Source organism: Myotis myotis, unplaced genomic scaffold (assembly GCF_014108235.1).
Source record: "Myotis myotis isolate mMyoMyo1 unplaced genomic scaffold, mMyoMyo1.p scaffold_m19_p_2, whole genome shotgun sequence".
In the NCBI taxonomy this organism is placed as follows: domain Eukaryota; kingdom Metazoa; phylum Chordata; class Mammalia; order Chiroptera; family Vespertilionidae; genus Myotis; species Myotis myotis.
Genome location: NW_023416324.1, coordinates 151,424,189 through 151,448,181, shown reverse-complemented (window position 1 = coordinate 151,448,181; position 23,993 = coordinate 151,424,189). Strand labels below are relative to the sequence as shown.

The 23,993-nt window shown below is 39.6% G+C and overlaps 1 protein-coding gene across 1 annotated transcript in view; it reads left to right on the top strand.

Annotated features, from left to right (window-relative positions):
* CCDC191 (coiled-coil domain containing 191) overlaps positions 1–23,993 on the top strand; it is an 86,103-nt gene that overhangs the window by 15,109 nt on the left and 47,001 nt on the right. Inside the window, exons 5-8 of the mRNA XM_036352363.1 lie at positions 2,286–2,464; positions 4,236–4,459; positions 11,650–11,803; positions 22,715–22,905. Coding sequence (XP_036208256.1) covers positions 2,286–2,464; positions 4,236–4,459; positions 11,650–11,803; positions 22,715–22,905 — 748 coding nt within the window. The remainder of the gene's footprint in view (positions 1–2,285; positions 2,465–4,235; positions 4,460–11,649; positions 11,804–22,714; positions 22,906–23,993) is intronic.

Here is a 23,993-nt window from a genome sequence, read left to right as displayed (position 1 = left end):
ATTCTCTCTTAGTTAGAAGAATTAGAATTTTGTCCTCAGTAACTTTTACCCATTAGTGCCACAGAAAATAATATTGTGTTCCCTCTTTGATCGATGTTTTTCACATCAGTGTTTCTCTCTCTGTCTATCTCTCTCTGTCTAAAACCAGTAGACATTTATCCTCAGGTGAGGATTTTTTTTTTTAAAAAAGATAGAGATTGGCAGAATGAATTAAAAATATGACATAACTATATCCTGTCTATAAGAGACACAATTTAGTTTCAAATATATAAATAGGTCGAAAGTAAAAGGATGGAAAAAGAAATACTATGCAAACAGTAACCAAAAGAAAACAAGAGCAGCTTACTAATATCAGAAAAAAATAAACCAAGATAAAAGAAATGCTATAGAGACAGAGAAGAGCATTTTATAATGACCAAAGGGTCAATCCATCAAGAAAATGTAAGTATTAACATATATATACTTAACAAAAATTCCCCAGCATGAACGGGAGTAGGGTGGGGAGGCAATGGGGGGTTAAGACACATATGTAATACCTTAATCAATAAAAAGTGACCCAAAATATGTGAAGCAAAAACTGACAGAATTGAAGAGAGAGATAGATCATTCAGTAATGACAACTGGAGGCTTTAAGACCCCATTTTTAATAATGTGTGGAACTACATGGTATACTAAACAGAGCATCAACAGGAAAGATGTTCAATATTGTGAGTCATTAGGAAAATGAAAGTTAAAACTACCATGAGTAACCACTTACACACCTTTTAAAAATGGTTTAAATTAAATATTGGTCAGGATGTAGAGGAACTAGAATACTTCCATACTGCTCATGAGAAGGTAAAATCATATAGCCACTTTGGGAAAAAAACAGTTTGGCAGTTTCTTGAAAAGTTTCTCTTCCCAAGAGAAGAGAAAGCATATGTTTATACAAAGACTTATATACAAATGTTCATAACAACTTTGTTTGTAATAGCCCAAATCTGAAAATAACCCAAATGTTTATCCACAGGTGAATGAGTGAATAGATTGTGATATACCCATACAATGGAATACTACTCAGCAGTAAAAAATGATAAACTATTGATACAACATGAATGAGTCTCAAAATAATTATGCTGAATAAAAGAAGCCTGACCAAGAAGAAAAAAAAGAGTACATAGCATATGATGTAATTGTTACAAAATTCTAGAAAATATAACCTAATCTATAATAATAAAAGCGTAATGTGCTAATTAGACCAGATGTCCTTCCAGACGACCTTGTGGACAAAGCCAGGGCTGCAAAGGAAGCCCAGGTCCTGGGTGCCTGCCAGAGGCTGGAGGGAAGCCTGGGACCTGGGTGCCTGCCAGCAGCCAGAGGGAAGCCTGGGTCCCGGGTGCCAGAGAGAAGCTGGTGCTGGCAGCCGGGGGAAGGAAGGCCTACTCTTGCACGAATTTCATGCATCGGGCTCTAGTCTATAATGACAGAAAGTAGGTCTGTGGGTGCTTGGGATAAGGCAGAGAACATGGGGAAGAGTGGGAAAGAGACATTACAAATAAGCATGCGGGCCTTCTGGAGGCTGACAGACATGCTCATTATCTTGACTGTAGTGATGGTTTACTGGTATATGTATGTCAAAAAATATTGTAAACTTTAAATATTTATGGTTTAGCCCTAGCCAGTTTAGCGCAGTGGATAGAGCATCGGCCTTCAGACTGAAGGGTTCTGGGTTAGAGTCCAGTCAAGGGCACATGCCCAGGTTGCTGGCTCGATCCCCAGTAGCGGGGGATGCAGGAGGCAGCCAATCAATGATTCTCATCATTGATGTTTCCATTTCTCACCCCCTCTCACTTCCTCTCTGAAATAAATAAAAATATATTTTAAAAATAAAAAATTAAAAAGTTTCCCTTGAAATGGAAGTCTGGCTTAAAAATAAATAAATAAATAAACAAATAAATAAATAAATAAATAAATATTTACAATTTTTTGTAAATTGTTAAGCCATTTTTTTAAAAAGCAGTAGAGGCCTCAAGGATGTTTAGATTAAAGTAACATATTTTAAATCTGACAGTGGGGGAGTCTTTAGTGACTTGGGTGAGAGCAATTCATGAGTAGAGGGTTTTATTTCCCCTCTTAGTTGTAGTTAATTACTGAGGCCTATACTCATGCAATTGGCATTATCAGTTACTATTTATTAAACACTCACAATATTGTATTTTTATTGTACCAGGATTATTTATATAAATATGGAAATTATATTAAATTTTTTAAATTTTCCTTTTTTGTCATTGTTTTGTTCCTTCCAGATTTATGTGGCTACTTGGAGGAAGAAGAGGAAAGTAGCACTGTTCAAAAATTTATAGACCATCTGCTCCATAAAAATGTGGTGGATTCTGGGATGTTGGAAGATATCGAAATGAGTGGAAACCATGGCAAGAAGCAGCAGAAGGACCCTCGTCTTACCATGGAGATAAGACATAAGCAGGTGGGAGGGAAAAACAAAATTAAAATGGATAACAGGAAGCAATCTTTGTATAATACATTTAATAAGCTTAAATAAAGACTGAAGCCTTATTATGAAAAAGGGTGCCATCTGTCGTTTGGTTAGAAAGAATAAAAGTAAAATATAAGAACTTCAGAAGAAAAATAATGCTCATAAACTGAGGATAGAAAACTATTTAAGAAAACCCCAAAAAAGGAATAATTGAATTTGACCAACAGTGTTGGGTTAAACTTTATTAATTTGGATGTGGTTCTTCCTATTACAAATAGGTAGATTGGGTTTTGCTTGAATTTGGTTTTTGAATTGAGACATCAATATATTAATATCATGAATATTCTGTTGAATGTTAGAATGGTAATTCTTTTCTAGACAACTGAAAAATTCACTCATTTTGTGATAATTTGAAAGGGAGGACAGATCTGAATTAAATCTAGTTCAGCTGTTTTGAATTAGAAAGGCATATGGAAACTTTCTTTTCTCCAAAGGGAATAGTAGGTTACAGGAAAAAGATGCATCTGACACTTTGTAGAGGAGCTTCAGGAAATCAGAATGGCCCAGCCTTTGCCACAAGTCCAGAACTAAGACTGAACTGAATTAATGTTTATACACGTGTGCCACCTTTTTATAACACTGAATCTCTGATTGCTTTAAACCATAAAGTGTGCCTAATCGGCACTGGGGATGTTAGGAAAACTGGGTAGAAGTATATCCTGGTTTAGATTTATGATAGAGAGGAGAAAAGAAGTTTCAATAAGAGATAGCCATTATCTAGAAGTCATAACTGGATGGTAAGATACAGGTAAAGTTAAATGAAGCAGGAGGGAAAGGAACACTCCTTAATTCATAGCTAGTCAAGCCTCTAAAGAATTAATAGGTTTTAAAAATTATTGTGCTTATTCAGAAATACCTGTGAAGTTCATGGTTTTGGTTTTCAAGTATGATCCAGAATCATCAATATACAATATTTAAATCATCATGGAAATGAATAAAATATTGTGGTGTTCCTTAAGGCAATATAGATGCTCCTTGACTTATAATGGGGTTACAGCTCAATAAATATAGCATAAGTTGAGAATATTATGAGTCAGAAATGCATTTAATACATCTAACGTACCACCTACCTACCTTAAACATGCTCAGGACACTTGCATTAGCCTACAGGTGGGCAAAATCATCTCACTGCAGCTGTCAGCATCACGAGAAAGTGTCATGCCACATATCGCTAACCTAGAAAAAGATCAGCATTCAGAATTTGAAGTATGGTTTACTGAACATGTATTGCTTTTGCACCATTCTAAAGTCAAAAAATTGTAGGTAGAACCATTAAAAATCAGGGGCCATCTGTAAGTCATTGTTCTATCCTTAACAATGTAGCCTCACCGAAATAGTAATCTTTTCAAAATTATAAGTAGTATGCAGGCATGGCCTAAATAAATAGAGCAATTTGTAAAATCTTATTGATGAGAAATCATTACTAAATAAGAGTTCAGAACTTGGCAGCTGACCCATTAGATTTTCAATTTTTTCATGGTACAGATTATTCCCTAATTGTTGAGAGTCATCTTAACTAACTTCACTTAAAATTTCGTATTGGTCCTTACCCAGTAAACAAATGAATTCTCTCCATTATTCTGATAAATGGTGGGGTTCTGGAGCAGAATGGGTCTATTCTGAACTTAAAATGTGTTCCACAGTTTTGTAAATCCCTTTCTACTTGAAAGGCTGCATTTTCCCCTTGTATTCTCTCCTTAAGGTAAAAGAAAATCGCTTAAGACGGGAGAAAGAACTGGAGCGCCAGAGAATTGAAAAGACCCTGAAAAAATCTGCCTTCTTAGAGGCTCAGTATCTGGTGCAAGAAGAGAAGAGAAGGAAGGCTCTGGAGGCCAAGAAAGAAGAAGAGGCAATTCAGAGGGAGATGGTAAAGCTGCGGAGGGAGATAATTGAGAGGAGGCACACAGTGCAGGAAGCATGGAAAATGTAAGCCAGCTGTGATGAGCAGTGTATTAAGCAGTCATTTTGGAAGTACTCCAAAGTCTTTTAAAATGCACAAACATTAAACTTGCAAAACACAACAGAGAAATCACCCACTATTCCACCATCTTAACAAATTAACTCTTTCACTTTTCCATGTATTTCTTCCTGGTTTGGTCCTTTAACATATTTAATTGCAGCTGTAAAGTACATCTAATTTGTTATTCTTTTTTGTGTTTAACTTATTATGCATTCATTAGTTGATTTTGTATGTGTCCTGACTGGGGATCAAACTGGCAACCTTGGCGTATCAGGACGACACTCTAACCAAATGAGCTACCCAGCCAGGGCCTTAATTTGTTATTCTGGTTGCAATTATCACATTAATTGGAGTCCTAAGATCTGTATCTTACTCCATTGAGTTCCTATACCAGTGATGGCGAACCTTTTGAACTCGGCGTGTCAGCATTTTGAAAAACCCTAACAACTCTGGCGCCGTGTCACATTATAGGAATTTTTTGATATTTGCAACCATAGTAAAACAAAGATTTATATTTTTGATATTTATTTTATACATTTAAATGCCATTTAACAAAGAAAAATCAACCAAAAAAAAAAAAAAAAAGTTCGTGTGTCACCTCTGACACGCGTATCATAGGTTTGCCATCACTGTCCTATACCATAATTTATGCAATGATCTCCCCTCCTTATACTGGTAAGCATTACAGCTATTTCAGATTTTTTTCACCAGTAGTGCACTGAGCATCCTTAAGCATAGAACTTTTTTATTCTTTTGAATTATATTCTTAGGAGTGTAATTACTGAGTCAAATGGTATAGGCCTTTTTATGACTCTTGAAATATTGCCAAACTGCTTTCCAAATGGGTTGGACTTATTTATACTATTACTGGCAGTAGGCCAGTTTCCCACACTTTTCTCAGCATTGAAGAGTATCATCATTTTCAACATGTTTTGCACTTTTAATAGGTATTATATTGGTAAGTTTGCATCTCTTAGGTTACCTGAACATTCTTAAGGTTTAATTGTGTCTCACCCTATTGTGAATTGCATAAGTCTTATCTTCTGATGATCATCCGGAGGTCACCACTGCCCCACTGCCACTGATAGAGAAAAAGAATATATGTATACATATACATATACATATACAAATACATATACATATGCATATATATGCCTAAGCAACCGGCTGACCAGCCAACTGGCCGACTGGTCAATAGCTATGGCACGCACTGACCACCAGGGGGTAGACGCTCAATGCAGGAGTAGAAACCACAGGCATGGAAACATGGAACAGACTGATGAATCTCAGAGGGAAGGGGAGAGGAGGGAGGGCGGGAAGAGATTAACCAAAGATCTTATATGCATACTAGAGACCCAGTGCAGGGATTCATGCACTGGTGGGGTTCCTCGGCCTGGCCTGTGGGGATCAGGCCGAAACCGGCTCTCTGACATCCCCCAAGGGGTCCCGCATTTCGAGAGTGCACAGGCCAGGCTGAGGGACCCCACCGGTGCATGAATTCGTGCACCGGGCCTCTAGTCTTTATTTATATATATATATATATATATATATGGCTAATATGCTAAGTGTCCCTCTGACCATCCAGTCACTATGATGCTCACTGACCACCAGGGGGCAGACGCTCAATGCAGGAGCTGCTGTGACATGCACTGGCCATTTACAAAGAAACAGCACCGAGGAGAAACTAAGATGGCGGCATAGGTAAACACCGGGAAATTGTCGCCTCACACAACAATTGAAAATTACCACAAAGGACAGAGCAAACATCATCCAGAACAACAGAAAGGCTGGCTGAGTGTAAATTCTACAACTAGAAGGAAAGAAAAGCATGCTGAGAGCCAGAGGAGCTGCAGAGGTGAAGTGCAAAGGTACAAGTGCAGAGGTACGGCCGGCTCGCGCGCGCGAGTAAAGGGGGTGGCACCTGAGGACGCGGCTGTCTTTTTGAATCACAAGCCCCCGACTGCTCTGAACTCTGGTTCCGGGAAGTCTCTGGGGACCCAGGACTCATACGGGGAGAAGCTGGTCTGTCCGGCAGCGGGTGAACTTGAAGGCGGCTTTCCCTCAGAGGTGCTTGCAGCAATTAGCGGGTCACTGAGACCCGCGACTCCGGGCGGAGAATCAGTCATAGCTCCTTGATCCGCCCTTTGATTCCCTGAGACCCCGCCCCACCCAGGCTGCGGCAGAGACTTTTGCATGTGAATGTACCTAACTGCAGCCGAGCCAGGCAGACCCGGAACTTCCAAGAGAAGGCCCAAGGCCCCGCAGCGGCTTGCATTGCTTCACAGCTGAGCCTCTTCATGGCTCCTGCTGTGTGGCCTCAGGCAGAGGCTGAATTAGCACCTCCTTAGATCCAGGAGCCACTGTACCCAGTGGTCAGAGGGGAACCATCCAGACTGCAACTCCTCAGATCCATAAGGGACACACTCAGGGAGCAGACTCAGTGAGCACCAAAGCCCCACTGAAGCAAGTCTTGCCCTAGAAGGGTGTCTTCAGCACAGAAGTTCTCCCACTTTAGACACAGCTGATTCTCACAGCCAATTGGCCTGGAGGTCAATTCCTCCCAGTGATTCTACAACAACCAAGGCACCAAGAGTGCACCAAGAGTGTCCACCCCAGGTAACTGGGGAGGCTGAGCTACTGGGCCCTACAGGACACCTGGCGCGCAGGGCCATTCTATCAACACAGGGAAGCTGCCAAAATGCGGAGACAAAGAAACAGGTCACAAATGGCAGAAATGGAGGAAAGCAAATGATTGGATATAGAGTTCAAGGCCACGTTTATAAGGTTTTTCAAGAATTTTATGGAAACCGCCGATAAATTTAATGAATCCCTCAATAAGTATAGTGAGACCATGGAGGACATGAAAAAGGACCAACTAGAAATTAAGCATACACTGACTGAAATAAAGAATAATTTACAGAGATCCAGCAGCAGACAAGAGGATCCCAAGAATCAAGTCAAAGATTTGAAATACAAAGAAACAAAAAATACCCAACCGAAAAAGAAAAAAGAAAAGAGATTCCAAAAATATGAAGATAGTGTAAGGAACCTCTGGGACAACTTCAAGCGTACCAACATCAGAATTATAGGGGTACCAGAAGGAGAGAGAGGGCAAGATATTGAAAACCTTTTTGAAGAAATAATGACAGAAAACTTCCCCTACCTGGTGAAAGAAATGGACTTACAAGTCCAGGAAGCGCAGAGAACCCCAAACAAAAGGAATCCAAAGAGGACCACACCAAGACACATCATAATTAAAATGCCAAGAGCAAAAGATAAAGAGAGAATCTTAAAAGCAGCAAGAGAAAGACAGTCAGTTACCTACAAGGGAGTACCCTTACGACTATCAGCTGATTTCTCAACAGAAACCATGCAGGCCAGAAGAGAGTGGCAAGAAATATTCAAAGTGATGAATAGCAAGAACCTGCAACCAAGATTACTTTATCCAGCAAAGCTATCATTCAGAATAGAAGGTCAGATAAAGAGCTTCACGGATAAGAAAAAGCTAAAGGAGTTCATCACCACCAAACCAGCATTATATGAAATGCTGAAAGGTATTCTTTAAGAAGAGGAAGAAGAAAAAGGAACTCTTACCATTTGCCACAGCATGGATGGAACTGGAGAGCGGATAAATACCACATGATCTCACTCATTTGTGGAATATAATGAACAACATAAGCTGATGAACAAGGACTGATCCAGAGACGGAGAGGCATTGCTTGGACTGTCAGGACTTGGAGGGAAGGTAGGGGAGGGTGGGGGTAAGGGGGAAAGATCAACCAAAGGACTTATATGCAAGCATATAGGCCTAATCAATGGACATGGACAACGGGGGGGGTGAGGGCATGAGCGGGGGGGGTTGGGGGGGTAGAGGGTAACGTGGGGACAAGGACACATATGTAATATCTTAATCAATAAAAAATATATTAAAAACAAACAAACAAACAAAGAAACAGCACCATGGACCTGGCGCCAACAAAGCAATACTCGGCTTCCTCCAAGTGGGACACAGGCCCCGCCACCACCTTGGAGCAACACCCCACCAAATCACAGCCAATGCTGCCAAGACCCCATGGCACAAAATACGACCCATAGCCCAGCCCAGAAATGGTCACTGTGGGCACTGGGTAATGACATCACGTAGCAACACCCAGCTTCCTCTCCCTAGCGATTAGCCTCCTTGCAGTTTCTTCAGCCCAGGAAGACAACTTGCTTTATAGCCAGGTGTAAACATTTCACATTTTAACCAAATTGTGAAGTGTTTTCCCGTGCCTCATCTCATTTGATCCTCACAGAAGTCCTGGAGTAGGCAGATAGGAGACTCGGTAGAATCCTATTTTCTTTTCATTAGCTGGAAAACAGATTTAGAAAGTTTAGAAACTTCACCCAACTGAAAAGAAGTAAGAAATGGTGGACCTTGAAAATGATTTCAGGTTTTCTCACTGGGCAGAATATAGTCAAACACTGCTGCAGTTAAATATTTTACCCTTTGTCTCCCTGCGTGATCTACAATCTGCTTTGTGTTGATATTTACTGTTGTGTTGCTGACAATTACCTGAAAGAGAAATTGGAGTTGCGGTGCTTCACTGGGCTGGAAAAAGTTTAGCTAAATCAGAAAGCAGGTCTAATTAAGCAAGTTTATTCTATATCTGTAAAAGGCTAAGTTGACTTGTGCATGCACACTACATATAAAGCTCTTGCTGGTGCCAATTGCATGTGTGTCAATTTGGTTGACACTTCTATTATAGAAAAAGGGCGAATAGCCATATTAAAATATTTTTTCTAATTGATTTCCTTTCAATGTGCAGGAATCCATGCACCGGGCCACTAGTATCTAACATAAGAAGAAAAACAAAATAGTTCTCACAGGATGTAGGACTGTTATGAATCTTCATGAAAAAAATGAGCTTCAAAAATGAAATAACTGATGTATTTGTTGGGAGAAATAGCACTGATGTATGAGCTGCAAAAGCCTTGGAACAGCGTGCCTGAAGTGGCTGAATACTCAAACTGAGAGGCCAGCAAGACTATTAGATAATCCCTCCCACCCCGTCAGCCCACACAGCTTTCCCCCTGTGTTCTTGATTACTCTCATTCTACACCATTTGAAACAGCTCGGCGGTGGACTTGCACTTCGCTTTCAAGTGCCAGGCTCAGGCCTCCTCCGGACGCCATTCCTTTTAGAAAGCAGTCACCAGGGTTTCCGTGAGTTCTTGCTGAGGTCAGCCTTGCCTTTCAGATTGCTCTTAAGCCCTGACAAACCTCGGCAGACCGAAAATAAATTGTGAAGCAAGTAACATTTGATGGTAGCAGGAAGCTCTTCTCCAGTGGGCACTCAGCAGATGTTCACTGACCTGTCATTTCTTTTAAAAGTTAAAAATCATACCCCGGTTACAGTGAGAGAGGAATTGTGCTATACTTCTAGGTGGATAAACTGATTTAAGCATTCAAGAAAGCAATTTGGCAATAAACAACAAGAGCTATAAAAATGTTGCTATCAGGACCTGGGAATTTCCAGTTGTAGGGAACCTGCCCTAAGAAAATGAGCAGAAATCCAGACAAAGATTTGTGCGCAAAGATAATTAAAGTAATATTATTTATGATAGCAGGCATTAATAAATAGTGGAGGAATTAATAAACAACGATTCTGCAATGAAATAGCACTGACATGTTAGTGTGTTTTTTCTGGGAGGACTATAGATGGCTTGTATACCTCCACTTTTTCACAATGAGCAGATACTTTCACAACAGATACTTATTTTTAAAAATCAGATCCATGGCATTAGAACTGTATTTCTTTAAATGCCCACTATGATCTGCCTAAAACCATCTAATACAGTGTCGTGTGGCATTGGTAAGTTTGGAAAAATTCAGTTAAATTGTATTGTTGGTAGGGTTTTTTAACTTATTTGTAAGCTAACCTAAATCTGCTTCATTGCATAGTTTCAAAGGAGCTTCCCTTAAGAGATTTATTAATTACAAAGGGGAAAATAGCAACTTTGTACTGGAGAAGCCACCTTAACCAAGTGGTAAGATATAACACTGTGTGCTCCCTTGTATGAGATAAGATATAACACCGTGTGCTCCCTTGTATGAGATAGGACAGTGGTTGGCAAAATACCGACTTCTGCGCATGGGCCATGAAGTTTCAGTCGCACTATACATGTGCTCCCCCACGTGGTATTTTGTGGAAGAGCCACACTCAAGGGGCCAAAGAGCCACATGTGGCTCACGAGCCACAGTTTGCCAACCACTGAGATAAGAGAATTAGTGAGAGAATGTCTGCAGAATACTCGGACATCCCAGTTTCAGTTTGAGTTCCCACAAATGTAAAGTGATGTGGAGAAAGGCTGGGTGACTTGCCTGAGTTTTCACAGCTGATTTGTGGCCAAAGTCCATGAATCCTGATTCCTGACTTGGTGTTAATGTTTACTACCACATTAGTAGTATATAGACCTTATTCACATACCTATGCAGTTTAATATACTCCAACAAGAAGGCAGTGGCTATGAGCTTACATAAATATAAGGATGACCTAGATAAGAAAGAATCAATAATTGGGCGAGAAAGAGGATGACCAGAAAGATGAGCAATGAAGTTACTAACAGACTCTTGTGACTTGCCTGAAGGCCTTTTCTTTATTTTTATTAAGTTCTGGTATTTTCTCTTTTTAGCTCTTTCAAGATTAATATAAATTCTGCTCTTACTCAATAACACCTGATTCTTTTATTATCTTTCTCCCTAGAAACCTTATAAATGCCTTATTGTAAAAATCTCATTTCTTTTTTGTGCCACCCTTATGAGAAGAGAGAGAATTTATGTCTGTTAGAGAATACCTAGTAGTTGTTAACTCTCAAATTTTGATCACAATATCACTCAATATTAAACTCAATAAAGATACTTTACTAAAATGTCTATAGAGATGTCTACTTTTCAGAGTACATTATAACAATTTTATTTCATTTTACCTGTATTTTATTTTAAAAAGGAATAAACTAAGGCTCAAAAAAACCTACCCTATTATGTAGCTTTAAAGCCAGATCTAAAAATCTGTGTCTCCTGATGGAAAATTCAGTCGTCATTCCACTATGGTCTGTTGTAATTACTCATTGTTAAGTCTGTTGTTCATGTGTGTATTTTTAAATTGTTATAATAGAGAGAAGAAAAAGCAAGAAGAAAGTTCTCCAAAATATCCAGAAAAAGGCATGTTTCAAGATGTTCATACTCTTCTGGAGGAAGAAAAAATGGCAAAAGAAAGAAAGAAGAAACTGAAAGAGTTCGTAATCCAAACTTACAAGGAAAATCACCAGGTGGGAATTGTAATGTTTCTTTACTTCGCATTCTGTGGCATAAATGACAAAAGCTCCATCAGAGATGGGATAAAGTAACACTAAGCCCAACTGAGCCGATTTTTTTTTTTAAGCTAAACATATTTGATGGTGGCTTTTTAGACTGACGGTCAAGAAGTCATACGAATTCAGATATAAAACAACAAGAGTTTGGTCAGAGTTTTGACTTTAGGAATAAAGAGGGAAGTGTGGTAGGAGGAAATGTTAAGAATTGGGATTAACATTTTGAGAAAGATTGGCAAAGACTCTTAGATGCTGTGTCCTTCCTGAGACTGACAGAGTGGGTGTGACCTCCTGCAGTAACAGGTCAGATTTCTGAAAGAAAGTAGGAAGCAAATGAGTACTCAGGGGGCCATCTTGAGAAACATAAGGAAACAGTGCCACGATATATTACCCAACCAGTGAGAGATGAATAAGATATATGTTCCCAATAAGATTAACTTTTAAACTTTATTGGGGAAGTCCACTATACAAGAAGAAATAATAATGTATGTTTTAGATATAAGTGCTAGGTATGAATTTTAGACACATAAGAATTTTACAAATGTAGTGCCCTGCTAAAACAGATTACTCAATTTTTAGAAGGACCAGCCAGTGTATGTAAACATGAGATTGTGAATGAATTATCTCCACTTTGTCAGATTCTGCTTGATTTGAACCTATACTTTGTTATTATAGTTTTTATTTTTAAATGATCTTAGACATACAGAATAGTTGCAAAAACGAGTACACAGAGTTCCTGAATACCCTTCACCCAGCTTTCCCCAAAATTAATATCTTGCATAAGCATAGTGTAATTATAAAAACTAGGAAATTAACATTGGTATGATACCATTAAATACCATTAACTAAACGATAGCTTCTACTAGAGACCCGGTGCACGGATTCATGCACTAATGGGGTCCCTCAGCCTGGCCTGCAGGGATTGGGCCAAAACCAGCTCTCCAACATCTCCCAAAGGGTCCCGGATTGCGAGAGGGTGCAGGCCATAGCCGAGAGACCCCACCAGTGCACTATCGGGGCCGGGGAGGGACCGCGGGAGGGCTCCAGGGTGTGTCCGGCCCATCTCGCCCAGTCCCGATCAGCTGGACCCCAGCAGCAAACTAACCTACCAGTCGGAGCATCTGCCCCCTAGAGATCAATGTGTGTCATAGTGATTGGTTGAAGAAATGGTCAGACAATTAGCATATTAGGCTTTTATTATATAGGATTAGAATGTCACCAGTTTTTCTGTTATATCCTTTTTCTGTTCTAGGACTCAGTCCATAATTTTGTGTTGCATTTAGTTGTTATGTCCATAGTCTCCTCCCAGTTCCTATCTTTCCTTATCTTTTATGATCTTGACATTTTTGAAGAGTACTAGTCAGGCATATTGTAGAATGTCTCCCAATTTGGGTTTTCTGATGTTTTCTTCTGCTTAGATTGAGATTATGCATTTTTGGTAAGAATACGACAAGAAGTGAGGTTCTGCCCATCTCAGCACATCATATTGGGGGTACATAACATTAATATGTCTTATTACTGCTGATGTTAACCTTGATCACTTAAGATTGTGTCTGATGGGTTTCCCCACTGTAAAGTTACTATTTTCCCTTTGTAACCCATAAATGTCTTAGAGAAAATATTGTGAAATTATGCAGCTATCCTGCTTATTCTTAAACTTTCACCTATTAATTTTAGCATCCATTGGTGGATCTTGCCTGTAGCAATTATATAATGTGATATTTGTCTAATGAAAATTTTGTATTTCCCTCATTTCTTCTCCATTTATTAATTGAAATTCTTCTAAAAGGAAAAACTACCTCTTCTTCCCCAGTTATTTATTTATTCATTTATTCAATAATTTGTCTGTATCAATATAGACTCATGGGTATTTATTTTATTTTGTGGGTTATAACCTAATATTTTTGTTGTTTACTTTCTTACTCAAATTGTTCTAACTTTGGCCATTAGGAAATGTTTCAAGTTGACTCTTTTGCCCTTTCAAAACCCATCTTTTTTGGGTACTTCCTTTCTGTCTATCACCACAAGATGTTTTAGGCTAATCTTGTTTTTCCCTGCCCTAACCGTGGAATCAACCACTTCTACATGGAACCTGGTTCCTTTTATTGGAGAATAATATTTAGAAACCAAGATCATGGAATTAGGTATGTTCACTGCTCCTGGAATGTCATTGTCTCTAGGCCCTCCCCTCTCGGCAGACATAATGGGAAATATGTGTATGTATACAAACCCACACGTGCACACACATTTTATTTATTTCTGTGGCTGTCAGTATGCATATTAAAATTCATGAGTTCACACTGGTGCCTCCAGGTCCAGTGCAACACACAGGGTCATACAATCCTTCCCCCTTCCTTATTTGTAACTTATTTCTGTATCTATCTTGTGTATCCTATATCATAAAAGGCTAATATGCAAATTGACCGAATAGTGGAATGACCGGTCGCTATGATGTGCACTGACCACCAGGGGGTAGATGCTCAATGCAGGCGCTGTCCCCTGGTGGTCAGTGTGCTCCCACAGGGGGAGCGCCACTCATCCAGAAGCCCTGAGCTGGGCTCATGGCTGGCAAGCGCAGCGGCAGTGGCAGGAGCCTCTCCCGCCTCTGCAGAAGCGCTAAGGATGTCCTGGAGTGGGCCTAAGCCGTCAGTCGGACATCCCTCGAGGACTCTCATACTGCAAGAGGGCACAGTCAGGGCTGAGGGACCGCCCCCGAGTGCACAAATTTCATGCATCAGGCCTCTAGTATACAATAAAATAACTTCAATCCTAACCCAACACCACAGGTTTTAGCATAGCCTTTCCTTCTTGCTTATCTAGAATTTTTTATCTGACAGTGAATAACCTGAAGCTTATTATCTAAATATATTTACTTACTTATTTAATCTTAGTATATTATAAATTAGTTTTAGAATACCTAACCCATGTAACTATGGAAATAAATGTACTGAGTATAATATTTATGCCATTATTTTTGTTTTTAGCCTTATTAGCCAAAATATTGTTTTCCAGAGTTACTTAGGTCCTCCTTCCCTTTCAGGGTGATGATTGTTAGTGAACCTCTAATTTAGATTTCCCCAGTGTGTATGGGTGTATCTGAGACATGGGGAAAATCTACCACAATGCTTGTCAGGCTTTTACATTGACTTGGCTGGAGATAGGATGGTCCTCAGGTAAATGCCATTGGAGTAGCAGGCCCTCTGGGCTCATTCTCTTGGTCCCAGCCCACATTCCTAGCCTATTCCAAAGGAGCCTGGAGCTGCCCTTGGGTAATGAAACTTGGATACTCAGCAGCCTAAATATGGCCACAGGATAAAAAGAGGAAAGATGCCTAGCTGCCTTGCAGTGAGCGGCTAAATAACAGGAAGCTCCTGTCAGCACCCTCAGAATGGGTCACTGGCACAAACCCAGCAGCTGTCTCTGTAGAGTATTTGCAAGAAGACTTTAAAGAATATGTTTTAAAGAGTTGCTCTAGTTTGGGTTCCATTAATTCCTGTACTTTTTGTGCTTTGGCTCTGGATTGTATTTGCTCCCCAAACAAACTCCTCTTTTTTAAGATTTTATTTTTTTATATGTTTTTTAAATTGATTTCAGAAAGAGGAAAGGAGAGGGAGTGAGAGAGATAGAAACATCAATAATGAGAGAGAATCATTGATCAGCTTCCTCCTGAATGCCCCCTTCTGGGGATTGAGCCCACAACCCAGGTATGTACCTTGACCAGGAATGGAACCGTGACCCCGCAGTTCATAAGTTGACACTCAACTACTGAGCCACACCGGCCAGGCAACACCCCAAACAATCTCTTAATATCACATTTGGAGCATGTTATTTAATAGGAGACTTTCTGAGAGAAACAGAGCAGGCTCTCATTAAAACACAAGTTCATGTGCAGCACTATTCATGCACCTTTCCCACACATTTCATTTCTAAGCCTCATTGTTTTATGAAAAAAATCTATAGATTTTTTATAGAAATTTTTTACTTCTAGCCTATCCTATTTTTTCTTTGATCTTACAGTGAAATCTCTTGGGGAGATTCAGCAATCCACATGTCATTGCTAATTAGCAGAAACAACACAAGGGATTATGAAGTTCTTACACCATTTGGAAAACAGCCTTCTTAATTTTGCACCCTATTCTGAAATACATTTCATGTTTTCTTAATAAGATAAAAAGTCTACAATCTTTCCTACTTGTGAAAGTTGAAAAGAACAATGAAAGATGGGTTGACACTAACTTAAATCTTTATTCTATGGGGAACCAAAATTGCTTTTTGGTTGGGTTTTTCTGTTAGAGAGTCATTGTTAATGTTATGTTTGTGGCATTGTGCCTTCGAGAAGGTCACCCCAAACTAAACCAAGGAAGCATGGGTATGTATGGGGGAAAAAGCCTGGATTTTTTTTCTGACAAGGTGATGAGAACTGTAGTTAAGTACCTCGTTTATATAGCATGATTTCTTCCCAAAGATCTTAGTTTTATCAGGACTGCCTACACACTACTGAAGCAAAACAATTTCTGAACTGAACCATAGCAACCATCCTCTCAGCAATGTTGTCTGTTTGGGGAAGGAAATGAAGGAAAAGCCTCTTTGGAAATAAAACTACCGAAAAGAGAAATGTCAGGCACACATGAAGAATATTGGGAGTTGTGTAAATCTATCCTCTAAGTTTATTGCCAAGGATCATGTTGGTATACATATAGCCAACTCTCTGGACAACTTCCAAGTAAAATTCTAAGATTGGTAAGGAGGTTGTTTGTTTTGTTATTATATTCTTCCTTACCCTCATCCAACAAATAACCCAGGTTTCTTATTCTCTCAGAAGGGACAGTGAGGGCCAATTTACACATTGCACTGGTGTTTTGTTTTTCAAACATGAAGCCTTTTTTGATCCCACAGATTCCATTCATGTATATATGATTTTTTTTCTTTTAAAAAAACTAAATTCCGCTTTGAAATTTTAAGAAAAGAACCTTTTGGCACAAATAAAGTTCATCCTCTAAATTTTTACAGAGTAGAATATCCTTTTCCCTAAACACTAGACATTTCAGGTGAATATATTTATAAGGATCTTGAGACCAATATGGGTGAGGAACAAATGACATCATATCATTGTCTTATTGTTGGACTACTGTAGAGGTGAATTGAGCATTTGTCTAATATATTCTGAGGTAAGCTGTACTTTTGGCAGTGTGTGTGTGTGTGTGTGTGTGTGTGTGTGTGTGTGTGTGTCTGGGTGTAGGGGGGAGTGGGCAGGGAGTGGGGACTCCTAGAGCCGGGAAGAAGGTCTAGAAGGGGAAGAAAGGAAAGGACAGAGAAGGTGATGAGGAGCAGTAAGTCTTCCTTCCCTCTTAAAAACATGGTCCAGGCCATGTGGGGAAAGGAGCCTTATCTGAATGGCTGGTGATAGCTGTGTTACGGTCATTCTTCTTTAAAAGATCCCAGAGAGTCTTACTGGCTACGAATTTACTGTATGGCAAGACTAAGCAATTGCACTCTGAATTCTACTAGAGTGAAGCAGAATTAGCTCATTACAGCAGTATTATTGATTGAAACTTCTTAACAAAATTAAGAAGAATTTACAAAATGCCCTTATGTTAGCAATACATATCGATGCTTTTATGGGTGAAATGATACAATGTCTGATGTCTGGGATTTATTTTTAAATACTCCAAAAGAAAGTAGGGAGAGGAGAGATGAAACAAGATTAGCACAGTGTTAATAATTCTTTTTTTTATTTTTATTAAATATATTGGGGTGACATTGGTTAATAGGATGATAATTCTTGAAGCTGAGTGAAGGGTTTAATTCTTCTGTTCTATATTTGGATGTGTTTGTTAAATTTTTATAATTAGCATTTTTTAAGTTTAAAAAAGAAAGAAAATAAAAAATACAGATGTAAAAATCAGCATCACATCTTCCAGCATATAACAAGGATGTAGCTTTTTGTCCAGAGCCAATAGACAAAGGTAGCATTTCACACAGCAACAGTTGTCAAGTTTAGGCCGCCAGATTTCTGCGTGGAACTCAACAGCACGTCAAGTCTTGGCACTGTGTATTTTCCCTAATGTGTTTAGTTATAGGAGCATATGTATATGGCTGAGGGTAGGAGACACAATGATTTCCTCTGTTTTCTTTTGAAAATTACAAAAATCAGGAGTAGGGTGCTTCGCAGGGTACCACTTTTCAGTGCTGCTCCTTCCTGGGGCATTTATTTTGCCAACATCCTCCTCTCTCCAACCCCAGACACTTCAGATGGTCTGTGGCGTCTTTCACCCAGCTACAGTAATCCACAAAAGGAAAAAAGAAGTTGTGGATCGCTTCCTTGTATAGCGATAGAGTGTCTGTTCCTTTCGGCCTGGGAGCAGCAAGGAGTCAGGGCCCAGGGGAGAGGATAGCTTGGTTCCTAACGCTCGAGTCTTGGCCAACTCCCCTAGACCACTAGTTGCACCGCAGTTAGTTCCATTACGTAGAAATAAATTGTAAACTTGTTGACATTTTTGTCCTCTTTACAATTCATTGTTTAGTTTTCCATAGCAGAGAATTCTGATGCAATTATCATTGAGCTTTCTGACAAAGGGAAGTAGCTGAGGAATTTTGATGAGTTACCCACTTCATTAATCAGAACAAGCATCGCTAGTGACAGGGTTAAAATTACAATGAAGATTAGATAGCAAATTGCTGTTCCACCCAATGTCAATCACTCCCAGTGACAGTGGTGTGATTACACTTCAGGGAAGAGCCTTCTTGCCAACACAAGGAGGGCAACTTGAGTGCAGGTAATAAATTTGGCAGGGCGAACTATCATTTCTTCTCTTGAGCAGAATCCTTAATGACTAAATGATGTCTTATAGCAGACTTTGAGAGGAGAAAAGCATTTCACTTAAAAAGTTTCTAAATTTCATTTTGTATTTTATTTTTGAAATTATTATAGATATGTACTTGGGAACAGTCTTTCCCACAGTGATTTCCAGTATTTTATTGACCTGTATGAAGCCTTATTTATCACCACAACTATGTAAAGAGATGTGGAAGTTAGTAAAAGAATGCATTACTATGCAGGGGTAGGCAAAAGTAGTTTTAAAGTTGTGAGTATGTGAAACATGGAGTTTATTCTTGCATTATTATTTATACGTTAATTGTTATATTACTTATTATTATTATTAACCTGCTTTTGCCCATCCCTGTATTTGAAAATCTATCAGAAATAAAAACATGGTGCAGAGAGAACTGAAGCTAGTAAGAATGGAGAGAGGTCAGACTGGTTGTCCAGCTAGTTAAAACATTAAGTTCTGTCTTCAACAAAGTATATATCTCTTCCAACCCAATTGTGGTTTTAAATACTAGTTCTGTTTCAAAGAGCTAAGAGAGAAAGCACTATTATAGTTCTGGAGTGTAGAACCAAAGAGGAGAAACTGACCTGGGAGAGCAGGAACTTATAATAGAAAGGATGTAGGTCATGACTATGGACGCGTGCCACTTCTCGTCCCTTCTGAATCAGAGTGCTTGCATCTCCCAGAGGAGACAGAGAGTATTTTCCTTTCCCAAATGTTTTCCTTTAAGCAATTTGTGGGCTCCTGTTTGCCTGAATAATGTTTGCTGTGAGTCAAGAATAACCAATTAGCTATTCTTCATTCATACTTTTATTTTTTTATTAAAATTTTAATGGGATTCCATTTTTTAGTAGGCAGGATAAAAACTAATAGCAAGCTGCCCGGCTGGTGTTGCTCAATGGTTGAGCATCCTATGAACCAGGAAGTCACAGTTCGATTCCCAATCCGGGCACATGCCCGGGTTGTGGGCTCAATCCCCAGTAGGGGGCGTGCAGCCAGTCAACAATTCTCTCTCCTTGATGTTTCTATCTCTCTCTCCCTCTCCCTTCCTCTCTGAAATCAATAAAAAAACAATAGCAACCTGATGTTAAGAAAGCTGCCATTTGACACAGCATGGATGGGTCTTGAGAATATCAGGCAAAGTGAAATAAGTTAGACAGAAAAAGTTAGGAACCATATGATTTCACTCATATGTGGGATATAAAACTAAAAGCAACAAATAAACAAACAAGATAATCAAACAAAAACTCATAGACGCAGATAACAGTATGGTGATTACCAGAGGAAAAGTACATGGGTAGGGGGTAGTAAAGAATAAAGGGGATCAAATATATGGTTATTTGACTTTGGTTGGTAGGCACCCAGTGCAATATACAGATGTTGTATCATTGAATTGTACACTTGAAACCTATATAATCTTACTAACCAATGTTACTCAATAAGAAAGGGAGGGGCAACATTAACCCTCGGGACAAAAAGGAAGTCTGTCACTTTCCTGCTATTAACTTCTGTGTAGTGAAACGGAATTTTAGACCTTTAAAACTGATCATTTTGCTATCTAAATCTACACTTAAGTATTTTAAAAGAAATAGATTGACTGTAGAATTCATTCTTTTAAATTCAGATATGTTCTAGCCCTAACCGGTTTAGCTCAGTGGATAGAGCGCTGGCCCGCAGACTCAAGGGTCCCGGGTTGGTTCTGGTCAAGGGCATGTACCTTGGTTGTGGGCACATACCCAGTGGGGAGTGTGCAGGAGGAGCTGATCAATGTTTCTAACTCTCTGTCCCTCTCCCTTCCTCTCTGTAAAAAAATCAATAAAATATATATATATTTTTAAATTCAGATGTTCTAGCAGTGCTTTTCTAACCCTAGTAAGTTATATATCAAGTTCTTTCTCTTTCAGCATTAAAAAAAAAAAAAGCAAAGAACATGCCTTCCTTGTGAGGAGAGACTTTTTGTCTAAGAGAGTAAGGTCGTCAGGATGCCAGAGTGTTTCCATGTTAGCTGTAGGTGTACCACTAACTCTTTACTTTGTGAATTTAGTCATTAGCCCTTCTCTACTTGAAGTTCAGCTTGGTACGGTAAAGTATAATGATATCTGCAGTCTCCATTTTCTAATGATGGTCTACGAATTAATAAAATAGGACATGTAGGGTGCTTTGAACTTAGAGAGAAAAGGAATGTAGAAATCTAAGAAGGAAACTATTAGTAAATAGTGTTATTGTCAAAGTGGATTATGTTTGTGCTATTTCATCATTAGACATATTCTAGGAGATAAAAATCAAGTCATTCAAGAGGAATCTCTTAAATGAATCTCATAAGTAAAGGATATTTTCTTTTGACTATGGCACACAAGGGAACATTTTTTCATGATGTATTTTGTGGGATAAACAGATGTAATGCAAAAAGCATAACCCCTCCACCTGGCAGCTGTTTTTCTTCCTTGTTGTGACTTAAGGATATTCTATATTCAGCAAATCTCCCTTCTGCTGTTTCTCTCTTCTTCCACCTTCTCTCCCTCCTTCTACTGAATCTGAGATAAAGGTTCAGAAAATGTGCCCTCATTTGACATAATAGAAGGGGAACAAGGGTTTATTAAAGTTTTCCCTGGTTTCTCCTGATGGAAATAAGGATTTTGTATTTTGTCTAAATGGGAATATGACTGGTCTTCTATGTGGAAAATATTTCTGGCCAAGTGGATACTCCCTATATTATCAATCTTTTAATTTATTCTCTCTCCCTATGACACCGCAAAATCTATATCTTAAGCAACTTTGTTCAGAGTTTCCAAATTCAAACACAGTGGTGTACTTAATAAATGTTGAAATAGTGAAAGATAAGTATTTTTATAAAGAAAGAAGCAGTAAATCGGGTTGATCCTGGGAGGGCTACCAAGTTCTTGCTGCTGGACATCAGGCATCCCTCAGACCTCCCACAGAGGCACCTCCTATGAGGTTGCTTTCCATTTAGTGCTCCCCATACTTGGTAACGCTCCCAGACTTGTCATTCCCATTTATGGAGCCGGGGTCTTTCCTTCCAGAGGCTCCCAGTCTAGTGCAAACCAGTGAACAGGTGATTGTAATGCAGTGTGTTGAGTGTCTTGACTGAAGAAGGCATAGATTGCTCTGGAAGGGCACTGACATTTGGGGAGAGTGATGGGTAATAGGAGGGCTCCCTATGGGAGGTGACTCCTGAAGTATTCAGGGTTGGGAGAGGAAAGAAAGGGCGGGAGGAATTAGGATGACCATAGATAGAAAAGTGTGAAACAGTATGGTTAGTGTAAGGCCAAGAGATGAAAGTAATTTGAGTACCAGGAACATAAAGTTCGCTGTGAAAGTAGAAGATACAGACAAGGACTAGATCTCAGAGAGTTTTCTTAGACAAGGGCCATGAGCACTTCTCTAGGGCATCCTTAGGGTCAGCAGACCTTGTCTGATTATTGTCACATGCATACAGTGGGAGACTGCAGGCAGCCTGAGTGTCTCACTCTCTCTAGGCCTGCTCCACCAAGGCCCTAACATAGTTAGGGGTCACCCAGCTCAAGCTACTGTTTTTAGTTGTCTTGTTCCCAGGGACCAGAGAACCCACTCCATCCTTATGGGACCTCCCATGTTCATTCATGCAGGACATCAGCAGAATTAGTAACAGGGATAAATTAAATGGTTGGTATTGTAAATTCCAAGAGAGCCTGGCACAGGAGATCCTGTTGGAAGCAGGTCTTTCAAGCCTCTCAAACAAGCCCTTTGTCTTAGACCTTAAATGTGACTGTTACTCCAGCTCCCCATAGAACTGGTGCCTTATAAGGAGGATGAAGTTTTAGTTTAAGTCATGAGGCTGAGAGTGCCTCAGTTGCATGACTTGAATATTTCTTGTCATTATTAGCCATAAAGTAATTGTGTCTGATCTGTTCCCCTTCTATTAACACAACAGTTGCTAATTTTGTTAGAAAAAGTGTGAGGCAGAAATCTGAGGAGAGGGCTCTATTTTAGAAACACTAGTGCTGATCAGTGGTGATTTTACAAATGTTTCCAATTGTAGTGTCAAAAGCGCTATTTCTCTGCCTGGCACAAGCTGATTCTTGACCACAGGATTAAGCTGGGGAAAGCTGGGACTCTGTCTGACTGGAAGTTTCAACTGAAGGTCCTGAAGGCCTGGAGAGACTACACGAGATCTCGGAGGCTGGAGCGGGAGACCCAAGCCATGGAGCGTGAGCTCAGGGAAGAAAACAGGTACCATTGTTTACCATGAAAGCCCTTCTAGTGCATTTATCTAGGACAACCTTCCTCTTGATGAATCCAGAAATGAATTCTCAAACTCTGTTCACTGGAATCATCTCACCTGCTTATAAAATGTGCTAACAATTGTTTTCTGTTGCATCCCAAACTAGAAAAATCTAACCGAAAAGCAGAAAAATCTATAATAATAAAAGTGTAATGTGCTAATTATACCGGACAGGCAAACGACCTTCCGGACATCATTCAGGATGTCTTTCTGGACGAAGCCATGGCGGCAGGGGCCTGAGGCAGAGGCGGTTAGGGGTGATCAGGCAGGCAGGCAGGTGAGCGGTTAGGAGCCAGTGGTCCTGGATTGCGAGAGGGTGCAGGCCAGCCTGAGGGACACCCCCCATGCACAAATTTCGTGCACCAGGCCTCTGGTTACTTAATAAAAATATAATAATGTGCATGCTTTCCTTTCATAAAGGAAGCAGGTATCATGCTTTTTCCCTTGTCCTCAGATGTAGCAGCATTTCACTTGGACTGTTTTACAATTCAGAAGACAGAGTTCGGTTTATATGCCAGTAATTCACATTGGTAGAAATCACTATCTGCACATAGAATATTAATTAGGGACACAGAGAACATCCATCTGGGAGGACAGACCTGCCAAGAGTTATTCCTCCCATTCCCCCATCTTTTGTTCTTCATCTTGTGTAGAGGTTTTGACACCTTTTTATCAACTTCCTCTTATTCTTGTGAATGACAAAATTTGTCTTCAAGTAAAACTTTCTTTGCTCCATCATCTTAAATACATTCTGTTCTTTTCATTTCCAAGTTTAACTTTCCATTCTTGAACCAAAATCATATATGTAGAAGGAACAATTTGTTGCTTTGGGAGAGGGCAGTTCATGTTTTTATATTTGCTCACTTCTCTACCAACAACCCTGTTATTCATTCAGGGTGAGAAACTAAAGGGATGGTATATGAAAGCATTGGGCATTGTTATGCAGAAAGGAATGACACCCCCTGGAATTGTACAACCATGTGACAGCATTAGGCCCTGGGAAGGATCTGTAGGAGACTGATGCATGGCTCCTTGT